At 39.3% G+C, this 22,497-nt stretch overlaps 1 protein-coding gene across 1 annotated transcript in view; it reads right to left on the bottom strand.

The window, feature by feature from the left end:
- LOC120517964 (caskin-2-like) overlaps positions 1–22,497 on the bottom strand; it is a 268,762-nt gene that overhangs the window by 176,251 nt on the left and 70,014 nt on the right. Inside the window, exons 7-8 of the mRNA XM_039740508.1 lie at positions 18,176–18,309; positions 2,182–2,290 (exon numbers count right to left, since the gene is read on the bottom strand). Of these exons, the coding sequence (XP_039596442.1) occupies positions 2,182–2,290; positions 18,176–18,309 (243 nt within the window). The remainder of the gene's footprint in view (positions 1–2,181; positions 2,291–18,175; positions 18,310–22,497) is intronic.

Raw genomic sequence — 22,497 nt, 5'->3', positions numbered from 1 at the left:
CACAGACTATGTAAGAAATAACGGCAAAAATCTCCACTAACACCATTGATGAGATACAGTGATCACTACTTGATAACAGCATGTTAAATGTAACTGTTTGTCCATGTTTATGCTGGTTTTAGATGAATGGTACAGAAGCTATAGTGCTATTACATCTTACATGTCCATAAATGACTTGAAATATCTACACTGTGATGGGGGACGGAGTACCTTTTGCTTTGTGAATAAGACTCTCAGGGATTGTTTTGTCACAGATCCAGTGACAAAGGGTGGTCTGTTATACTAAGGTTGTTATAATATTAAGAATTGTGTCACTGTATCTGTTTTAGATCTCTTTAAATGTATTTTTCATTCTTTTTCTGTATAACATGCCATGAAGAGCTGAGCCAGCTTTAGCACAGGGTGTCAACTTTCAGAAGTGCTGGGATAGGCAAAGCATTAAGATAGACAAGAACAGCTGTTGTCAGACCTAAAAGGCCTAAGTGTTATATGATCTGACTATCTGCTGCTTAGCCTAAGTTTGTCTACCTTGTTTGGCTTTGTACTGGGGGATGTGATCGTGTGGACACAATATAAAAGAACGCTGGAACCTTGCCAAGCTTTGAAGACCTGCGGGAGTGTAAGACATAGACTCCAAGCCACCTCTGTTGTGACAGAAAAGCCATTTCTACACGACCAAATCCCCGGTGGTTAGAAAAGAAATGTGACTGGTCTTCCCTGTCATTTTAAAGCAACGTAAGCCACATTAAACAAGCTAAGTATATTCTGTCTTTTCTGTGACTTTGTCGCCGCCTATCGCCAAAAAGAGGGATATCGCCGTTATAATTTATACTTATTTAAATAAAGGTTTATTAAAACGCTGCAATATAAAAGAACATATATCCACGGAGCTAACACTCCCATCGGAAACAAGTATCGGCTTTAAAAACCCAGATTGGATCATCCCTAACAGAAGGCTGTCCCCTTGATTGGTCAACCTCCAACACTGCTTTGATCTTTGATGGCACCTTCCATGCACCTCTAATGATCTTTTCTCTACCTTATCCATTGCCCATACATTCACGCCACCAGCTCTGTCTTACATCAAACCCTTGGGATCAGAAGCAACATCATTTGCAGTCACTTCGCCTAATTTATTTTACAGTTGAACCAAGCCAGGATGTTTCCAGTGTCTCAGCAGTTGCTACATACCCAGTTCAATTGGTTTAAGCAAATATGTGGATCTCATCATAGGAACTGCTCTTTAATAGTTTGATCACATCCCTCTATCTCTAGCTCAAACATATACATACTGTCTATATGATTTATTTTACAGCCAGCTTCTTCTGAGAGTCTGCCAATATTTAGCAGTGCAAAAATTTCATGACAAAAATGCTACAAGTTCTATCACTTTCCCATGCATTGTAGAATTTGAAAAGTATGCCCACTCTGTTCATTCCTAAGCCTTAAATAAAGAATTACTTGTTGTCTTATTCATTGGATTCACATGGGAAAAATGGTACACAGTGGAAGAGAAAAACATGCAAATGATGCAATACTATTTAGATCCTGCTATCTCCATATCACTTTTAAAAGAGGCAGATGATCACCCTTTAATACTAGCCTTTGAGTGGCTAGTATTATCCAAACAATTAAAAAAATTAAGAATTGGAAGGTTTTACAAATATACAAGCAGCTTTAGGAATTAGCTTGGTGGTGCAGAACATGGCTTTAGCCGCAAATTAGAAGAGCTAACTGAAACAAAGTTGTGTAAAAATTTCTAAACTTTTTATAAACTTGATGTACTTTCCAAAATGTTCTGGGCTGAACAACATCCAAAAACTCCTCCTCAACTCACAAATCACTATAAAATATAGTTTCTGTCTAGAAAAACATGAGAGTGGAATAATTGTGGATTGTCATTGATGCCAGATAAACTTAATTATAAAATGTAGCTTACCTATTAGATATTAACAAAAGTGATGCACCCTACCTAGCTGTATAATGTAGGTATCACAGAAAGAATACATATAAAACAGGCTGAAAACTTCTTTCCTTCAGGATAGAAAATTACTTAAAATGGGTCTAGCATATCATTACATATTCCTTGTCATGATCGTGCTTTACTAAAGTAGTTATTCCAATATGGAATCAACTATATTATATCATCATATAAAGGGTAATTATTACTGTTTCCCTCACATCAAGAAGAAGTCGAACCACCTCTTTCTTTCCATACAGGGCAGCTTCATGTAATGCAGTTCCAGCCCTGGTTGTTCGATTGATACTGATTCCAGCTTTCAACAATATCCTAGAAACAGAATAAAAGAACAAGAAAACTTTTTAAAATGCAGACTGATAACACAACCATATCATAAAAGGCAGAGGTAACAAAAATGATGTCCCATAGAATTAGGCATGTCCTGCATAATTTAATTAAAATACTGTCTTACTGACATATAAATCCTAATACCACACAGAAACAAAGATTAAGTAAATAACAAAGAAAATATCATTTTTAACATGTTTTACACGAGAAAAGTAATCACACATTCACAGCAGAGTTCACACTAAAGTATACTATTGTATTAAAGGCCCACTAAAACATAGGAAATACACAGTAAAATGTGACTACTGCATATATATTGTGATGTAACACATACAGGAATAATAAAATTAATTTAGTATGGTACTTGCCATTTTATAAACAAAAAGAAAAAGGTTATGAAAGAAACTGCTACTGATAAAGGCATAACCCGTCTTGCTCAAAATATTTACTGTATATTGTGAGCGGGGGGCTGAACGCACCCCTAGAAGACACAGACACTACTCAAAAAAAACATCTTAAAAACACTGATAGACTACCTTCACATTGCTCCCTTACTTGCTGGGCTTACTGGTGGCTGCTCTGTCGCGCGATATGCTTTTCACGTGGCACTTCACATACTTAAAAGCCTGAACAGCACCTGTCCTTCTTGGCTGATTGCTTTGTTTTTCTCTGTTCCCCCAGACATCTTCTGCTCCTGTTGGGGGCCCCGCTCCGATTGTGCACCCTTATGAAGTTTGTCTATTCTTTAAATTGAGAACTAACTTTTACTTCTAAAAGAGACATGCTTGTTTGAAGTGTTTGAATAAAGTTCCTGTCTCTACAATCTCCTGAGTTTCTCTGCAATTCTGTGACCCAAGCGTGACAATATATAATGCCAAAAATCTAACCTGATATAATTACTCAAGAGTACTACCAAAAATGTATTCAAAATTTTCTGAAAATTATGAAAGCAAAACATAGTGTTACTTGTGCCATGTAGAACATAGTTTTTTAGTAAATACTTCACTGTTTCTTTGGGAAAGATTATAAAAATCTTGATATTTCTAAGTTGCTAAACCATATCCACCAGCAATAATTATAGCAAACTGTTTTCTATGCCTATTGATGATCCTCAAAGTTCTTCAGGAAATCTTCTTTTGGATAACTAGGACAACAGGTTTGTTGGTCCCTTATGACGAACTCACTAACAGAGACATTAGCCAATGCAAGAACTGACTATAGACTTAGAAGAGCCCCCATGGTTGTTGAATGTTGCACAATGGTTGAAGAGTCAAAGAATTTATTAGGCTCTAGAAGAGTCATCAAAACTGAAAATTCATAATGACACTTCTTGGCCAGACTAACAACCTAACGAGTTCTGAGACTTTAAATCTCAAAGGGTGCCAGGAGCATTTAAGTCTTATTGTATCCAGACGTATAAGATTTGCATATACCTGGCTTAGTAAATCTGACACTTTTCCTTAGATAAGGAATCTGCAAACAGATATATACAGTCCTTCATCAATCTAGAGATACTGGTTGAAGAGATGACCTGTGGAGTAAGATCACTGTGAAAAAGAGCACTTAATAATTTAAGACAAATTTAAATTTCACAAGTGTACTGTACTTGCTCTTCTGAAAACTACTCTTCTGCCTCTGAATATTACATGTACAATTCTTAAATGTGAACAAACTGTCATGCTTCTCAGTGAGGGTGGGGTGCAGAGTTCAGAAGAATGTGAACATACACAGGCAGGATTTCACACCCGCCCATGTAATGTTATCTGTGTTTGCAACTTTAAATTTGGTGGCTCGGAGTTTCTTGCACCATCCCATCCAGTTTGTCACTGGAAGGAGATTTACAGGATCTGCCAAAGCACTTCTTTGTTTTCCTCCAGAAGTAATTGGTCCATGAAATGCTGCATATCCAAAATATCAAAGAAGAACAAATGTTTTACTTATTTATAAATTTCAGTAGGATTTTGTTAGATTGTCAATGGTCCAATTCTAAATCACATCCCATTATTAGCTCTAATAATAACCTACAGAGATCACTACATAATTACGTTTGATTTGGTTCTGCCCTTACTGATACATTCAAATATGAAAACAAAGACAGTGCACTATCTAGATTAGAACTCTGCTTCAGAATTTGTGATATTAGGTATTAATAGAAAAACATTTCAATCTGCTAACATCAAATTATATTGTGACATTCAGAGAGGCTCTGGATTCAGTAACTCCCCCTAAAATATAAGTGATTAAAGCACATAGAAACTCACTCTGCCTTAATGAGAGCAATCAAGTTCTTAAAATTAAGAGTGTCAAATAGATGGAGAGCAAGGTCTTTTGAAGTGCATGGATAGAGTGTGTTAAAAAATTTTTAAAAAGTTATTTTTAAAGCCAGCTCAAACTACTATTATAAAATAATAGATAACAAAAACAATAATCCGTGTGTACTGTTTAGAAAAGTGACTAATACAGGGTGACACAGAAAAACGGGAACTTTTGAAATGTGTAGTGGCAGCCATGTACAATGGGCAGCACTGCGGAACAGGGACCTTGAGCTGTAAACAATCTCGTCATTTAGTAATTTAGTAATCAATTGCAAGGCAATCAATGGCAGCTGTGCGAGAATTTTTCGGTAACCGTGTCATCTCAAGATTGGGTGACATTCCCTGGCCCTCAAGATCACCGGATTTGTCCATTTATGATTTTTTCTTGTGGGGCTACCATAAGAGTCGGGTCTACACGACTCGGCCAAGGACACGGAATAAATTGAAACAAACAATTCAAGACGAAATTCGTGGTATTCCAGCTGAGATGTTGCAGCGATCAATGGGGATCCTCAAAAGCAGATTGGAAGAATGCATACGTACAGGAGGACGCCATCTACAGGACGTAATTTTCAGACAATAATATAATAATTTGGATTACTGTCTCTTAAAAAGGAAATTGTAGTGGTTCAATTGCTTTTTGTTGGATTTCTTCTATTTTTATTGGGTTTTTCAAAAGTTCCCATTTTTCTGTGTCACCCTGTATAACAAATGGAAATTCAGAACCACACTATAAAATATAAACAGACATTAAAAGTACAGACTTTATGAACTTCTTTAATGAGAAAATCGAATAGATCCCAGATTTTAGCACCACATTGCAAACCTAATACTAGCACAGCAAACCCTGTCTCACCTTACATATACCACTTTAGAAATTTGAATCTTGTAACAGAACACGGAGTATTAACATTCACTTCTAAAATGAAACCAACTAACTATTCCTTAAACACAGTGCCAACAAAACTAGAAAATGCTCAATGGGTCTTCTTAGCATTATCAATAGCTCATTACAGAATGATGCAGTTACTGATGCACTAAAAGTGTCAGTTATCTAGAGCTACAACTAACGATTGTTTTGATAATTGATTGACAAGCAATTATTTTGTCAATTGATAAATTGGATTGTATTCAAATTAATTTGAAATTAAACACAAAGTGAATGAAATGGAACTTGTAACCAAATAAAAAAAATGTTTAAAATTTTCAGAAATGTACTTTTTTAAATTAACTACTTATAGATACTTTAAAGAAAATATACAGTGCATCCAGAAAGTATTCACAGCGCATCACCTTTTCCACATTTTGTTATGTTACAGCCTTATTCCAAAATGGATTAAATTCATTTTTTTCCTCAGAATTCTACACACAACACCCCATAATGACAATGTGAAAAAAAGTTTACTTGAGGTTTTTTCAAATTATTAAAAATAAAAAAAAACTGAGAAATCACATGTACATAAGTATTCACAGCCTTTGCTCAATACTTTGTCGATGCACCTTCGGCAGCAATTACAGCCTCAAGTCTTTTTCAATATGATGCCACAAGCTTGGCACACCTATCCTTGGCCAGTTTCGCCTATTCCTCTTTGCAGCACCTCTCAAGCTCCATCAGGCTGGATGGGAAGCGTCGGTGCACAGCCATTTTAAGATCTCTACAAGAGATGTTCAATCGGATCGGAAGTCTGGGCCACTCAAGGACATTCACAGTTGTCCTGAAGCCACTCCTTTGATATCTTGGCTGTGTCCTTAGGGTCGTTGTTCTGCTGAAAGATCAACCGTCGCCCCAGTCTGAGATCAAGAGTGCTCTGGAGAAGGTTTTCACCCAGGATGTCTCTGTACATTGCTGCAGTCATCTTTCCCTTTATCCTGACTAGTCTCCAAGTTCCTGCCGCTGAAAAACGTCCCAGAGCATGATGCTGCCACCACAATGCTTCACTGTAGGGATGGTATTGGCCTGGTGATGAGCGGTGCCTTGTTTCCTTCAAACGTGACGCCTGGCATTCACACCAAAGAGTTCAATATTTTGTTTCTCATGGTCTGAGAGTCCTTCAGGTGCCTTTTGGCAAACTCCAGGCGGGCTGCCATGTGCCTTTTACTAAGGAGTGGCTTCCGTCTGGCCACTCTACCATACAGGCCTGATTGGTGGATTGCTGCAGAGATGGTTGTCCTTCTGGAAGGTTCTCCTCTCTCCACAGAGGACCTATGACAAAGTGACCATCAGGTTTTTGGTCACCTCCCTGATTAAGGCCCTTCTCCCCCGATCGCTCAGTTTAAATGGCCGGCCAGCTCTAGGAAGAATCCTGGTGGTTTCGAACTTCTTCCACTTACGGATGATGAAGGCCACTGTGCTCATTGGGACCTTCAAAGCAGCAGAAATTTTTGTGTAACCTTCCCCAGATTTGTGCCACAAGACAATCCTGCCTCGGAGGTCTACAGACAATTTCTTTGACTTTATGCCTGGTTTGTGCTCTGACATGAACTGTCAACTGTGGGACCTTATATAGACAGGTGTGTGCCTTTCCAAATCGTGTCCAATCAACTGAATTTACCACAGGTGGACTCCAATTAAGCTGCAGAAACATCTCAATGATGATCAGGGGAAACAGGATGCACCTGAGCTCAATTTTAATCTTCGTGGCAAAGGCTGTGAATACTTATGTACATGTGCTTTCTCAATTTTTTTTATTTTTAATAAATTTGCAAAAACCTCAAGTAAAATTTTTTTCAAGTTGGCATTATGGGGTGTTGTGTGTAGAATTCTGAGGAAAAAATTTACTTAATCCATTTTGGAATAAGGCTGTAACATAAGAAAATGTGGAAAAAGTGATGCGCTGTGAATACTTTCCGGATGCACTGTAGGTTTTTATACAACATTTATATAATGATACATTGAAAATAAATAGCAATAAGTAGAAATAAAACACTTAGTAGCACTTCTGGCTCTGGTTATGCAATGAAAACACACATACAAGATTTCCTTAAAAACAGTTTTCAATAAATTAACTAAACTTGCAACTTGGCTTACATTCATAATTACACTAAACACATACTTCAAAATGAAACATGTAATTTAAGTTATTACATTTCTTCAGTTACTGGCAAAGCATCATGTAAATACTGTATCTGACCACCATAATATTCCACCACAGAAGAATCTGTTGCACCATCATGACTTCAATAGTTTTTTCTTTTTTTTTTTTTTTTATTAGCAGTAATGTTTAAAATTAGTTGTCATATGTTGCGGAAGTGTCCAGATTATTTTCCTTTTGCAGCAAAGCAAGATTTAATTTGCTATGTAATATACAGAGTTTATTTTAACTTTTTTATTTTAGTCTACTTTGTCTCTGGAAACCTTTTACCACCGCAGATTCTGTGGCATATTTGCTTATAGCCAACCCACTGTCACACCCTGCTACGCGTCAATTGCTGTCAGAAGCATGCTGTTAGATTTTCATGCTTTAAAGCTGAGATTCTGACACAAAATCTGTTTTACTGGCTTCATTAGGCTTGCTGAAGAAGCACTAGCACATTATCGCTTCTCCTCACAGATTGTATAACAGCCAGTTGAAGTCTGATAGCCAACTAGTCTGGAACTTTCACTTTTCCACCCTGCTTCTGCCTTTTGACTCAGAGTGAGCGATGGGTATTTCAGTCGCGGTTGATGTGCTGTGGGATTCACTGCTGCACCTACACTGAGATTTTGATTTCAATTGCACATGAGACTAAAACAAAAATAAAAGTTATCTGCTTGGACAAGGATGTACATTTCTTCACAACCTGAACACAAGTGTTTAATGCAGCACTATAATTTTGCAGAATGACCGCATCAAAAAAACAAATAAATAAATAAAATAAAAAAGTTAAAATCTGAATATTTACTAGCTAGAGGCTAATGACACATTTTTTATTTACCTATTATAAAGCTCTGTTGCATATGCTAGTGTTTTATTTGCATTGTAGGGGTTGGATTATGATTCAAATTATTCCTCATTTCAAAGTAGAAGTCATGTCATTATGCCTGGCCTATATTGTGTTCACATATCTGTATCACATAACGCTGACGTAACATTCAATTTACGGCAATGTTAGTGCATATCCATAAAAGGCATACATGGTCAGAACTACACATTTCCCATCTCACAGCTTCTTCTTTCTGGGTTCAGAGTAAATTACTCCCAAACTCTTTAAGTCTTTGGTCACACCGTCTTTTCTGACACTTGCGTACTTGTCTACCTATTTTCAACTGTCTTCATAACTGAATGAAGTAGTGAAGCAAATGCCTGGCACAGAGTACGCAGCTTAATGACATAATCAAGCAATTGATGAAAGTGATCATTGTCAACATTTTTAATAATCAATTATTATTCCCTGGGTATAACGCTAAACTGCAGCCGGCCCTGCAACGGTCCTCCAACTTACAGGGAAATCATGGGGGTTGGTGGCAGGATTGCCATCATAAAAAAACTTCACACAGCTCCGAGATGAAAAACAGGACTCATTTCTGCTCTCCATGGGAGTAGCTCTACTACAGCCACCCATAGGAAGGCTGCTCATATCATGAAGGGGATGGGGGGAAAGCCCTCAGGAGCCCCATCCCTGGAAAAATCAAAACCATCGAAGAGCCAACTGGGGTCAGGACCATTGGGGATTAGAACTTGTGTGGTGCTGAGGCGTCGCCCGTTACACAACAGCATTCGGATCCCAATTTGAGGTGGCCCATCCGGTTAGGTGGATGAAACCTCTTGCCACGGCATGATGATCATCTTCCTCTGCTGTTGAAGTAGCTTCATAAACACCAGACAGTGGCAGCACTGTCTGAAGAAAGAAGAAATGGGACTGGCCAGATGACTGTAGGTTGAACACCTTTTACTGTTCTGGTAGATCTGATTGCTGTCAAACTCAGGGAGTAACTGTTGCTGTGGTGGATCTGCTTCTTCCAATGGTGTCCGATGTCACTCCTTTCAACCAGAGTAATGAGAGACTCAAATTAAGGCATTCGCTGGGTGCCTTGTCTGTTGTCTCAGTGTATGCTTCAACTGCAGTGAATGAGACATTTTATGCACAACTTCACTCTGTGGTGGATGGGTGCCCACAAGGTGACACTCCTCTTGATATGGGTAACTTCAATGTGACCAGTGGCACTGACAGAGCTGACTATGACGATTGTGTTGGTCCCCATGGGTCTGGTGATCGTGGTGAAAATGGCTCCATATTCCTTGACTTTGTAAAAGGTCAGGGGCTGGGGATCGCTGGATCCTGGTTCCACCTCTCTGAGCCACATCGTTGAACTTGGTACTGAAGGAGACTGATCACATTCTTGTGGGCAGACAGTGGAAGCTGTTATAAAACTACAGGGTGTACAGAAGTGAGTGCATAGTTTGTGAATTCTGATCACAGACTTCTTGTGGATACTCTGAAGATCTAGCTTAGGACCCACATGCTACCACCTACTAGGATGCAAATTGTGTGAGGAACATATGGACTTGGGTGTGATTGTTGATCCTGAAATGTCATGTGGGAGACCTTCAGTGACAAGGCCCTGAAGGCTGCTGAGGGTTGTGTTGGTGTTAACTGTATTCCCAGAAGGAGGTGTTTCATCTCGCAATGCACTCTGCATATCATCGAGAGGAGCGGCAGTGCATGGCTTGATGGCAACTCTGGTCTATACCGGAAACTGAGAAGGATGACTGCGAGTACTCCAAGGGCAAACAAGGAGACATTTGTTAGAGGAATCTGTGAGCAAGTGACACACCATCTGTGGTCTAGTGACCCACGTCCTGCTTACAGAGGAATCGAAGCATTATGCACATCTGAATCTGTTCCTTGGAGAGCTGCAGTCAGGGTGGCTGATGGAACGGTCCTTACAGAAGACACTGCAGTTGTGACCCACTGGGCTGGCTACTTTGAGCAGCTGTTTAAAGCTGACCCTCCAGCTAGGATGTTGGATATCTCAGGGTCCACGATTCTTGAGGCTGATCCTCCAATTAGCCGTGAACCACCCAATCAAGATTGCACAGGTGAACCAGCTGAGGGTAGGGAATCTTTGCTTCCAATTGGGAGACTGGCGTCATCCCAACTGACTGGAAAACAGGACTTGTCATCCTTATCTGGAAAGGAAAGAGTGATCACCTGGATTGCGGCAACTACATGGGGATAGCACCGCTTTCTGTGCCTGATAAGGTACTTGCTTGGGTCACCCACAATAGAATCCTACAAGTCAGCAGAGCAGTCTGGTTTTACTCCAAAAAAAGGTCTACCTTTGACCACATCTTGGCACTGAGGGTTCTTATGTAGCGCAAACATGAATATAGGCAGAGTTTCTTTTCAACCTTTGTCGATTTTCTTGAAGCGTTTGACTCAGTTGATCGAGCTACCCTGTGGATCCCCTCTAAACTGCTGGATTTCATGGCCAGCCTGTACGCCGATACTGTGAGTGCTGCACAGAGTGGAGGCAGATCTGCATTTTTCTCAGTTGATTCTGGGGCTCATCAGGGGTGTGTTCCTGCTCAATGCTTGCATGAACTGGGTGTTGGGTAAGGTCATGGGGTCCAGTGGCTGTTGGGCATCTGTTGAAGAAAGATTCACTGCTCTTGACTTTGCCAACGATGCTGTGATCTTTGAGGAATCAACTGAGGCTCTTGAGAGACTGAGTGAGTAGTCTTGAGTGTTTGGGGTTGTGAGGATCCTGGATAAACACCAAGATCCAGACCTTTAACGACCTTTTGGGCACAGCCATCTGCAGTGTGTCTGTCTGTGGAGAGAGTGTTGACCTCACTCTTTTACTTACCTCGGCAGTGACATTCATGTTTCTGGCGACTCTTCCTATGAAGTCAGTAGACTGATTAGCAGAACATGGGGTGTCATGAGGTCGCTGGAAAGGGGTGTGTGGTGCTCCCGATATCTATGCAAAATGACGAAGGTCCAAGTCTCTAGAGTCCTGGGGCCTCATGTATAAACGGTGCGTACGCACAGAAATGTTGCGTAAGAACTTTTCCACGTTCAAATCACAATGTATAAAACCTACACTTGGCGTAAAGCCACGCACTTTTCCACGGTACCTCATGCCTCGTCGTACGCAAGTTCTCCGCTTGGTTTTGCAAACTGGCGGCACCCAGCGTCAAAGCAATGGTACTGTTCTTGTGTGATTACTCATTATTTTCATGACACGGCTTTATAAATACACAGAAACTAACCGTATATTGTTTATTAGTGTAATGCATCTGATTGTAATTAACTCGTAACAATATAATGGTCCAGTATTCCAAATACTATAACTGCTTTAGCGTTGTTACTCTCACTTCTTCTTCCAGCTCCTCCCGTTAGGAGTTGCCACAGCGGATCATCTTTTTCCATATTACTCTCACTCCACGACTTGGAGTATTTATATCACTGTATCGGAGTGTGAATCACAGCAGCAGCTGATCGGAAAGAGAATTATCGGTATACAGCTTTAAGGACACGCTGTCTCAGCCACTGCAAAACGTTTTAAAGCCTTTCCTGTACAGACCTCGCGGTTCAGAAACAGTTTAATCCCAAGAACTTTAAATGCACTCAATCAATTGCTCCTTGTAGAACGGTTTGTACTTATAAGTACAATCACCCCACTGTAAACTTGCACTACAGTTATATCATCTCACAACCTGGGCCACTTTATAAAGCGCATATTTACATATGATGACGATATCATTTTTAAGGTGAAATGCAGCAAAATATGTTTGTTAAATTATACACATAAAACTTTAACTTCATTTAAATAATTTATATTCTTCACTGGGAGTGTCGTGAAGGATAGAACAATTAAACATGTACTACGAAGATATTTCAATGTTCTTTAAATGTTTTGAAGAATCGGTGCTAAGCTTACAGATGGCTTAACGTCTATTACAGAGCTGATTGTATGGCGATCAGTTACTTGGGGAAAGAAAAGCAAGGACTCTTGGGGCGGCCACGCCAATATATATTGAATATAAAGAGAAAATAACACAGCTAAAAACGCAGCGACAAATTTCGATAAAAGATAAATGCTTGTCATGAGCACGAGGCTGCTGTGCAGTGTCCGCAATGGACGTGGCCATCCACCGTGATAAGCTACCTTACTGACATTGGCCGACGAAGGAGCCACCGATTCTTCCTCTGCCCAGTGCCACCACAAGCCTAGAGCCCCTGAGTACTGCTGCAATAAATTATTTCATCGAAGTGAAACACATGTTTAATAATGTGCTTTAACTCCTATCATCATGAAAATGACATCACGTATACATCTCAGTATTTTAGTTATTCAGGGAGCTGTAATATCACGAACGTAATGGACTCTGTGTCCAGTTGGAGGAAGAGAGCCAGTTTAAGAAGCAAGTAGTGATTCACACACATAGAGCACATACGAGTAGAAGATCAAATACAAAACAAAGCATTTAACGTGCTACTTTAATTACGATGTGATTTGAGAAACTGGTTAAACAAACGATTGTAAGATTAAGTTTATAATGTTCTACTAAATGACAAAATAAACTACATGATTAAAGTGGAAATGTCGAGATTGAAGTTGACATTTCGTGCTTTTTCCCCACCGTATGCCTTTTTTCTCTGTACCCTAATAAACTTTCATATGACACTCAGACAGTGGGCTTACAACTCTTCTTTTCACGGCAACTTCGATATGTGACTTCTTTTTTATTTCTGGCACTGTGCGATTTTGTGAATGTGAGCTTTCAAGTTTCTCTAACACGCTATGTCACTCGATCAACTTCATTTTGTTGATTATACCACGGTTTATTTGAACAAATAGTATGTTTTTCCTTTGCCTCCACTTGGTATTTGCTGAAATTCTTATATTTTCCCCGTGCTTTTCCCATTGTCTTTTCACAGAAGGCTGCGCTTAAGGGCGATTTATATTGATTTGCATATTCAAAGAGGCGTAATTCTGGGAGGATTTGGGGCGTTACATAATGCGCGCGTGCAGGCGTTAGTTTTCACGCTGATCGGGATTTATGTAACGGAAGAACGTGGAAGTTGGAGTACACACAGATTCCTGCATCTGGATTTTTCTGTGCGTAAACACATTTCGGCTTTTGTGCTTACACCATGTTATAGTTCTACGCACGGCGTTATACATGAGGCCCCTGGTGCTTCCTGTCTTGCTATATGTTACGAGTTATATGACCAGTAACCTGAGACAAAGACTGGACTCCTTCGGTACTGTTTGTGTTGAATGAGTGGTTGCTTGCAGAGTCCTAAATGAAGCACATTACGTGCATTGTGAGGAAGCGTCAGTCACGGCATTACCGGCATATGGTGTGATTCCCAGAGGGTGATCCGGCTTGCAGGATCTTCACTGTTGAGGGCCCGAGCGGATGGACCAGGCCAAGTGAGCAGATAGATGTTCACTTCCAGAGGGTGGGACTGGACCGCGTTTCTGCCTAGGGAGTTGCCAACCAGGATTCACAGCCATTTCTTCGTGTGATGGGTGCGACAACACACTGTAACAGTGGATGCACCCCAACCTGACATGATTATTTCTACGGATGATATGGTTTTGTAGCCGTACACTTGTCGTATCATTACTTAAAAAGTCAGAACTAGATCCACATACACGTAATAATTATAGACCTATTTCATTCAAAAAGAATTTGTTAATCAGCTTCAGTCTCACCTTACATATCACAATTTATTTGTGAAATTCTGGTCTGCTCCAGTTGTAGTACTGAAACAGCACTAACACTTATTATTTGGATATCCTTCGATGATGGAAATTCCACTGTAATTATGTTGTGTGTGGCATTTGACTCCATGGACCATCTATTTTACTACGCAGGCTGGAAAATGACATTGGACTCACGGGCACTGTCTTTCCCTGGTTTAGTTCTAATTGATTCCAGTGCATAAAGAAATGTGCTAACAGTACACCCTGTTATATACATAAATGTGGTGCCCTGAAGGGCTTAGCATTGGGACCTTTACTGTTTAAACTTTATGTCCTTCCAATGAGAACTATCATTAGAAAACATAACGTTAATCTTCACTTGAACGTAGATAACACCTTTATACCTTTCTGTTAGAACAAATGTTTATCAAAATGTCGCGCAGCTGATGCACCTAAGGCAAGGTTTGTGTGGGAGGAATACCCAGACATTGATCCGTGGGAGCCAAAAATGGCTACTGGACTTTACAAGACAGCAAGGCTTGCTGTTGGACACGACAGATTACCAGCCGCTGGACTACTACAAGCTGTTCTGTCCTAATGCTGCTTTTCAGCTACTGTCAAGATGAGACAAACAGGTATGCAGAGCAATGTTTTGAATTGCGGGTGGCACTTGCACCATATTCCCGTTTTTCAAAGTGGAAACCCACAACAAAAGAAGAGATGAAGGATTTTGTGGCATTACAAATAGAGATGGGACTAGACTGGCGATATAAGTTCAGGGAGCATTGGTCCAAATGTGCTTTGCCCCCTGGTGGCTTTGGACAGGTTATGCCGCGTGATAGGTACGTGCTGCTGCAAAGTTTTATTCACTTCTGTGATAACCAGAAGCAAATCCCAAGGAGTTAGCCAGGCTAAAACCTCTTGAATGAAGTTCAGCCCCTGTTTGACAATGTGGAACCAACATATAAACAATTTTATCAGCCTGGCCGTGATTTGTCTGTGGATGAATCTATGATAAAATACAAGGGACACCTTTTTTCTGCTAATATATGCCAGACAAGCCCACAAAGCATGGCATAAAGGATTTTGTACTGGCTGAATCAAACACTGGTTTCTGCCTGAAAGTAATTAAATATACAGGAAAGTATTTCTTTCAAAGAGAGAACTGTCCTTTGACAAGTCAGGTTGTGCTTGAGCTGCTTCAGGGCTATGAACAATTGGGTCATGTTGTGTACATGGACAATTTTTTATACATGACCAGAATTGTTCATGAAGCTACAGAGCAGGGGAATTGGAGCTTGTGGCGGCGTGAGGGTGAACAGGAGACACATGCCTTCACAGTTGAAGCCAGACAGGCTGAAGATGAAAAGAGGTGACAATCTGATTTTCACGTGGACGGAAAACTTGGTGGCAGTGGCATTGTCTCTCTACAATACACACTAACAATATATGTGAGAATGTGCAGCAACAGAAAATTGAAAAGGAGGCACCAGTGCAACACATATTGTTAGCAGTGCAATGTGGCAATGCATGCAATTGGCTGCTTTGAGCGATATCATACTTTGCAGGACTTTGCTGTGTAACATGTATGTGATATGTATGTGAAATCATATAGTATACAGGCTCATACAACATGCAAGATAGTAACATTTGTTAAAAATAAATATTTCTTGTTGATTTGATATGTTAAACCATTACTTTATGTTCTTTTTTTTAAAAAGAAACAAACAAACAAACAAATTAGCCCTAAAAGAGTTAATTAGATGTGTTACTGAGTTGACAGTGGGGGATGGATGAGAACTACTTGTCTTTGAACACAGGTAAAACAGAAATTATTAGATAGAATGAAGCAGATTGCAAAAATTGATTGGCATTACTTAAATCTGTTCGGATCACCATTAACTTTACTGAATCAGGCCTTAATCTAGGGATTATTTTTGACACTAGCATGTTGTTTAAAGCACAAATTACAAAACTATCCAAACATCTTTTTCCCATCTGAAATATATTTATTTCTAAATATGCAAGACAGTGAGAAATTAATTAATGCATTTATGTGTAGTAGGACTGACTACTACAATGTGTTGTTCACTGGCTATTTATCATATATACTCACAGATAAGTTCTCCCGCGGATAAGTTGGGGCTTGATTTGACCTTACAATTTCCAGTGTTTTATAATGTCGGTCATATAAGTAGAATGCAGAAAACTCACTCTATTGATTAAAGACATTATGATATGCTAACGCTCCCCTAACAGCATAACAACGGAGCACAGTGCCTTTATTTTTCTATGTATTGTGCCTAAGTGACCACACGCTAATATCCAAACTATCCTGAAGCAACGTTTGCAATGTTTTGTTTTTTGTATCTCGCACCCTCATACACCTTTATCGTAAGAGCATCCCTTTATGATGGAGCATTCCATCAGAAGAAAATATGAAACTGGCTTTAAATTAAAAGTCATTGATGTGGCAAAAGAAATTGGTAAGAAGGAGGAAAGAAGATGGAAAAAAAAATGTAAGTGATTTTATGACCAATTTTTTGGGTTACGAGACCCAACTTATACACAAGTATATATGGTAAACCATTCTTTATACAGCTTTCAGATAATTGAAAATGCTGTTGCAAGAACCAGAAAGTATGAACACATAGCTCCTGTTCTTAAATCCTTACACTGGCTCCCAGTTAAGGTTAAGGTGAAATTTTCTAATCCTCCTTTTAACAGTGGGCACATTAAGATCTTAAGATGTCAGCCTGCATATGATTCCAAGGATTAACAAAACAACAGTGTGAGATTGCACTTTTAGCTACAAGGCCCTGAAGCCATGGAATGATTTGCTTGCTACTACAAAAGGCTCCCACTTCAGTCTCAGCTTTTATATCCAGGTGAAAGACTCATTACTTCAGTATGCACTAATTAGAGCTGTTTATTAGCTGTGCATGCTGCATCTCTGTTGTTAGTCATTAGTACTAAAATAGAATTAATACAATATTTCTAAACGGTTACTAACCTTCCCATATTTTGTTTTTCTTTTCAGTATCCTCACGTGGCATTTGGTGTCACTGCTTTATTGCCAATTTATTTGTATGCCTATGAAAAACTCATCTCGGATAAAGGAGCACCAGAATCAGCAGGAAGAAGGGTTGTTTAATCAGATTGGCTGGCCCAGCACTAACTCAGCTGTAGAATCACCAATAGTGGGGATGTGGCTACTTGACCGAAGTCTCTAAGACTCTGAGTCTGGCTTGTCTGACTTCTTTTCTTTAATGTGGCTGTAGTTCTACAATTAACTGATGGACAGATATTGTTGTTTGTGATTTGTGTTAAGTTTCTAATTTGTTTATGATGTATTTTAACAAATCTAAATCCTTATATGTGATAATTCTGTATTTAGTGGTCTTCAGAGTTCTTGTGGCATTCTGCGCTTGCACTTGGTGTAGAGTGCTATGCAAGAACAAAGTATTTTGTACTATTGTATTACATTTCTAAGGCGGCAATGATAAATTGGCAGGCTAGCTATGCGAAGAGGATTACTTGTATTCTGTTTAATGTGCTGTATGTACCCCATTTTTTGGCATCCACTGCATGCCCAGCCTACTTGGAAGGAGGTCTCTCTCTGAACTGCCCTTCCTGTGACTTCTTCCCAAAAACCAAACATTGAACTCAGGGAAGATCAAGATATAAATGGTTACAGCTATTTAAACCATATAATATCTGTTTTGTCAATCATTAGAATTTTTTAAAATTACATGATTCTCCTGTGTGCAATATCAATAATTTATCAATTGTTTTACTAAACCAGAAAACTATATTTTGACAACTGATTAAGAGACTATAAAACTTAATAAAAATAGTTGCAGAAAAAAAGTCCAGTATTCCAGTATAAAGTAAAACAAAATTGCTTACTGAATGATTTCCTTATGCCCATTTCGGGCGGCAAGATGAAGAGGAGTGTTGCAGGCTGTTTCTAGTCCATCCTTGTTCTCACCACCCTCTAAGAGAGCAGCACACATGTTACTATTCAACAGCAACTGGGCCACCTTGATTTGGAGGGGAAAGGTAAGAACACAGTAAGTACGGTAACAATAAACATTACACTTGTTATCTTTACAGTTGTGCCTTATAAATACTGTAGATTCAGGGTAATGTAGAAATGAAAATCTTTTTCTTTACTTAGCTCGATGGTACATATCCATCAAAAAGAACAGTTGAAAGAAGAATATGCGAAAACAGTAGTGACTGTTGTTTATAAGGTATCCATAAATATATACAGGCAGGCAGGCAGACAGATTGTAAAGGAGGATCTGGATGGATGCTCATAGTGGCTGGGTTGGTTAGTGGATGGACAAATATATTAGAATATGTTAGATAAAAGATATCCATTGAACAATTATAACAATAATAATACCATTCTATCATAGCCCATCTGGAATAACTTGTCCTGCAATGACTAAAGATTTATTTCTCCCCAAGAGCATTAAATACAGCTTAAGGTGGTATGTAATGCAGCAAGGCAGTTAAAAGTTCCACTGAAGTCCAGTGCCTCAGTATGCGGACTCACAATGCTGGGCAGAGTGACATTTGTCAACCAATCAACTTCCACGGTTGACCACAGCGGACTCTTTATAAGCTTTAAGTTTGAGAAGCTGCACTCACACCCAGCACTGCTCACTGGCAAAATAACTACAACATTGCAAAATTAAAAAAGCTCATAAAAAGATTCCTTGAAAGGATCTAAAAACTTAACTTTGTAAGACCTGAGGGATTCCTGTTTTTATTACCTTATTCATTCAAATGTTTTTTTGTCTCATGTAGTTTATTTTTCAGGTCTTGGAAATTTCAGCTATATACGTCTTACAGTAACACCACCATTAACCCCTTGAAAAGGGACTGCTTAGTGGGTTTAGCGTCCATACGTCCATTATTGTGCCACAACTAGACTTTGAAAGATGTCTCACCAATCATTAAGTCCATTAGACAGAATAAGGTTATTCTAAAGTTATTTTTGCTTGTACTTTCTGTCCAAGAGTAGATGACACAACACTATCAAGTAGCCTGTTTGATGCTTTCCTTGACACAGGAAGAGATCTCGTAATTTTCTTTCAAAACTGCAGAAGTTGCTCACTGTTGCATTTTTAGTCCTGTGCTAGCCTACAATTGCCTCTCTTTGGTACTCAATTTGAGATTCATTCACTTGAAGGCGCAAGTATCCTTCAACAGAAGCAATTTGCAATAAAAAACAATGCAGAAGGATGCACACAAGATATAATAAAGACAATAACAAATGCACAAATACAGAAATGCTCCAGGGACGGGGTGTCTCAATTTTAATGCAGGCCAAAAATAACATTTCATATTCCCAATTCTGGAATACAACAGCAAATTTCCACAGCCACATGTTCTTTACAAACAAAACTCATGGTTACCTCTCTGCTCATCACAATAGTAAATTCTGGCTTACACCTCTCTTAAAATTAAATTGTCTGTTTATTAGCTTTTCTCTTCTTGGTTAGGAAAGCTACCGGCTGCCATGAAACCAAAATTAACATTGGAGTGAAAAATTAATGTCAATGCATAAAGAAGAAGAGAGCAGTGGTCCGTCATATTTTCACACTCAAATAATCTTGTGCTTCTATTTTCACCGTTTTCTGAATGCAGAGTACAGCCCTGCTTGTATACATCCACTTTGCACGTTTAACTTTCATTTTAAATTCCTGCAGAACGTTCCGAGAGTGAAATTTGAGGAAGGTACACAACATTTCAAGTGCATCTATTTGTAAATTGATACTATGCACGTTTTTAATTCTTCTTTGATGTATCTGCTACGTGCCATACATACATGAGGTGTGATGTTTGCTTTCCTAAAGTTTCCTACCTTTCATTAGTATTTAATACATTCATTTCTTCTTTCTTTGCTGGAGTTTTCAATGGTGGATTATATTTTAACACAACTTCAGGTAGAAAGAAGTAATGAATTGAAGATGTTATCAGATCTTATTCTGAAATTTGTAACATTTTATAATTGTGCTTTTCATAACTGCTGTTGTCATTATGATTGCTGGTGCACCTGAAACTTTATATAAAAAAAAAAGTAAGCAACAGAAATAAAGTATGCGATTAACAAAATGTCTATTTGCAGCAGTGACTCTTGGTGAATTGCAAGATTGCCATTTCCTTCAAGAGTTTCTGTTTCAGAAGTTAATTACACGTATACTTAATAATGTGCTTAATACATATAGCATCTGGCTGGAGAATCATGTAGGGCAGTAAGAGGAGTGAGGTAAAACATGGAACAGCTGCCAGCCCTGATACCTGTGCAGCTTTTAAAAGTGAGTAAAGAGATAGCAGAAAATGATTAAGTAAGTGTTTAACAGAAGTAAATGGTTCCAATTTACAAGGAAATTTTGTTTCTTAATACATTTGGTAGTATGACTATGATATTTTCCTAATAACAGTAACAAGTTAATTACATATAAGCATTACCAGAAGAGAGATCGTTATTACTTAATCCATAAACTCTTGTTAAGTTTTCAAATGTAATTAAGTTATTCTCTCACTTCTTTACGTCAATGTAAAAAATGTTTACATAATAACATTCCTAAAACAGGTGCAATAATGTTTCTTCATTGTTTTTACATAATGAAAGTGGAACTTCAAAGTTAATTTTCTATTTAACAAAATATATTTTATCTGGGTAAAGTCTAATGACACCTCCTTCCCTTTGTTCGATAGTAAAAAATTCTTGGGTAAAAGTTAAAGACCATTTACACTAAATATTTTAATAAAATTATTACATACAAAACAACAGAGGGTGCTTATACATTTTAGACAGCAGGGTGCACTCCTGCTGCCCAAACACCCAACACGATTAGGCATGGACACAAGTTAAAAAAAAGGACAAAAGGTCTTTAAATATGGGAAACTCTTCCACAATAAAAGTTTCTTGCCACAACTGACCCTGCAACTTAAGGTCCTGGGGTTTTAAAAGGACAGCTACCTGAATGGAAGCATTTTTGACCAAGGAGACGATCCAGGGAGAACATCATTTAAGAGAACGTTTGTTCACCAGTGGAAGCCTGACTATTGATGGCGCTTTGTTACACGACAACTACTTTTGTTGTTATTTCACACCATCGTTGATTATTTTTGTTTCAAAGCTATAGTGCTTAATGGGGAGTGCTGTGTTAGCACCCCAAAATGCTCTTTATTTGTCAACTCTTCTTCCCTTGACCACCACATCTGGCATAGTCAGTAGGATAGCAGAACAGCTGAACCAATCTCACCAATCCAGTCCACCACCTTGCCAACCACCAACCAAGTCAACCAGTTACAGGTACAGTAGGCTGAGCTACTGGACACAGAAGCCAAGCACAAGGCTACAGATCTCCATCTACCTGGCCGGACCCAGGGCTCTGCACAGTTGCTCATCTAGATGCGCCCTCAGGATAATGTGGAAACTTTCCCTTTAATATCCGAACACATGGCCACCCAGCAATAGTGGTTGCTGTGCAGATGGTCGCACCTGTTTGCTCCCATTTTGACTGGGGAGGCACAAAGGGCATATTATGATTTGGAACAGCAGGCATCAGCTGATTATGCCACTCTTAAATGGGAGATCCTTGCCCATTACGGCCTGACTCTGGTGTACCAAGAGCAAAAGTTCTGGGAATGGCGCTTACCTGGAATGACCAGCGAGAACTTGGGCCTTCAATCTGTGGGTGAAAATGGCCCGCTGGTTTCATCTGAGAGAACTAGTGCAAGAGGCATTTGAAGAGGTCTTCTACAATTGGCAGCGGCAGAGACTGTGGGTGGTGGTTATGCCGACTCCACCATTTGTGCTGAACTTGGGATGAGACTGGCTGCAGATTGAAGTCGACAGTTATACACCGTGGTGGGTGGGACAGAGGAAGCCAATCATAGATGGAGACCCCGATCTGATGGTGATGCCCCAACATGCAAGCAAGCAGTAAAGGCGTGGCCAACCAGTATGATGTAGCCAACCTAGAGGTGGGTGGAGTGGATGCAAAGTCTTTATCATTCATAACCCCACCTTTCAGCCAGCTGCCATCAAAGGGACCCACACCAGACAGACTCCTTGACAGGTCTGCAAGCAGGAGCAATAGAACGACAACTCTCTTAAGTTTGCTCAGAATGTCATCACCACAGTGGAAGGCCACCCAACCAGCAATTTTATACCATCAGACCTCATTTCGTGCTGAATAATGACC

Source organism: Polypterus senegalus, chromosome 17 (genome assembly GCF_016835505.1).
Source record: "Polypterus senegalus isolate Bchr_013 chromosome 17, ASM1683550v1, whole genome shotgun sequence".
NCBI classification, from domain to species: Eukaryota; Metazoa; Chordata; class Cladistia; order Polypteriformes; family Polypteridae; genus Polypterus; species Polypterus senegalus.
Note: the sequence above shows the minus strand (reverse complement) of the source record. Positions and strands in the feature narration are given on the sequence as shown.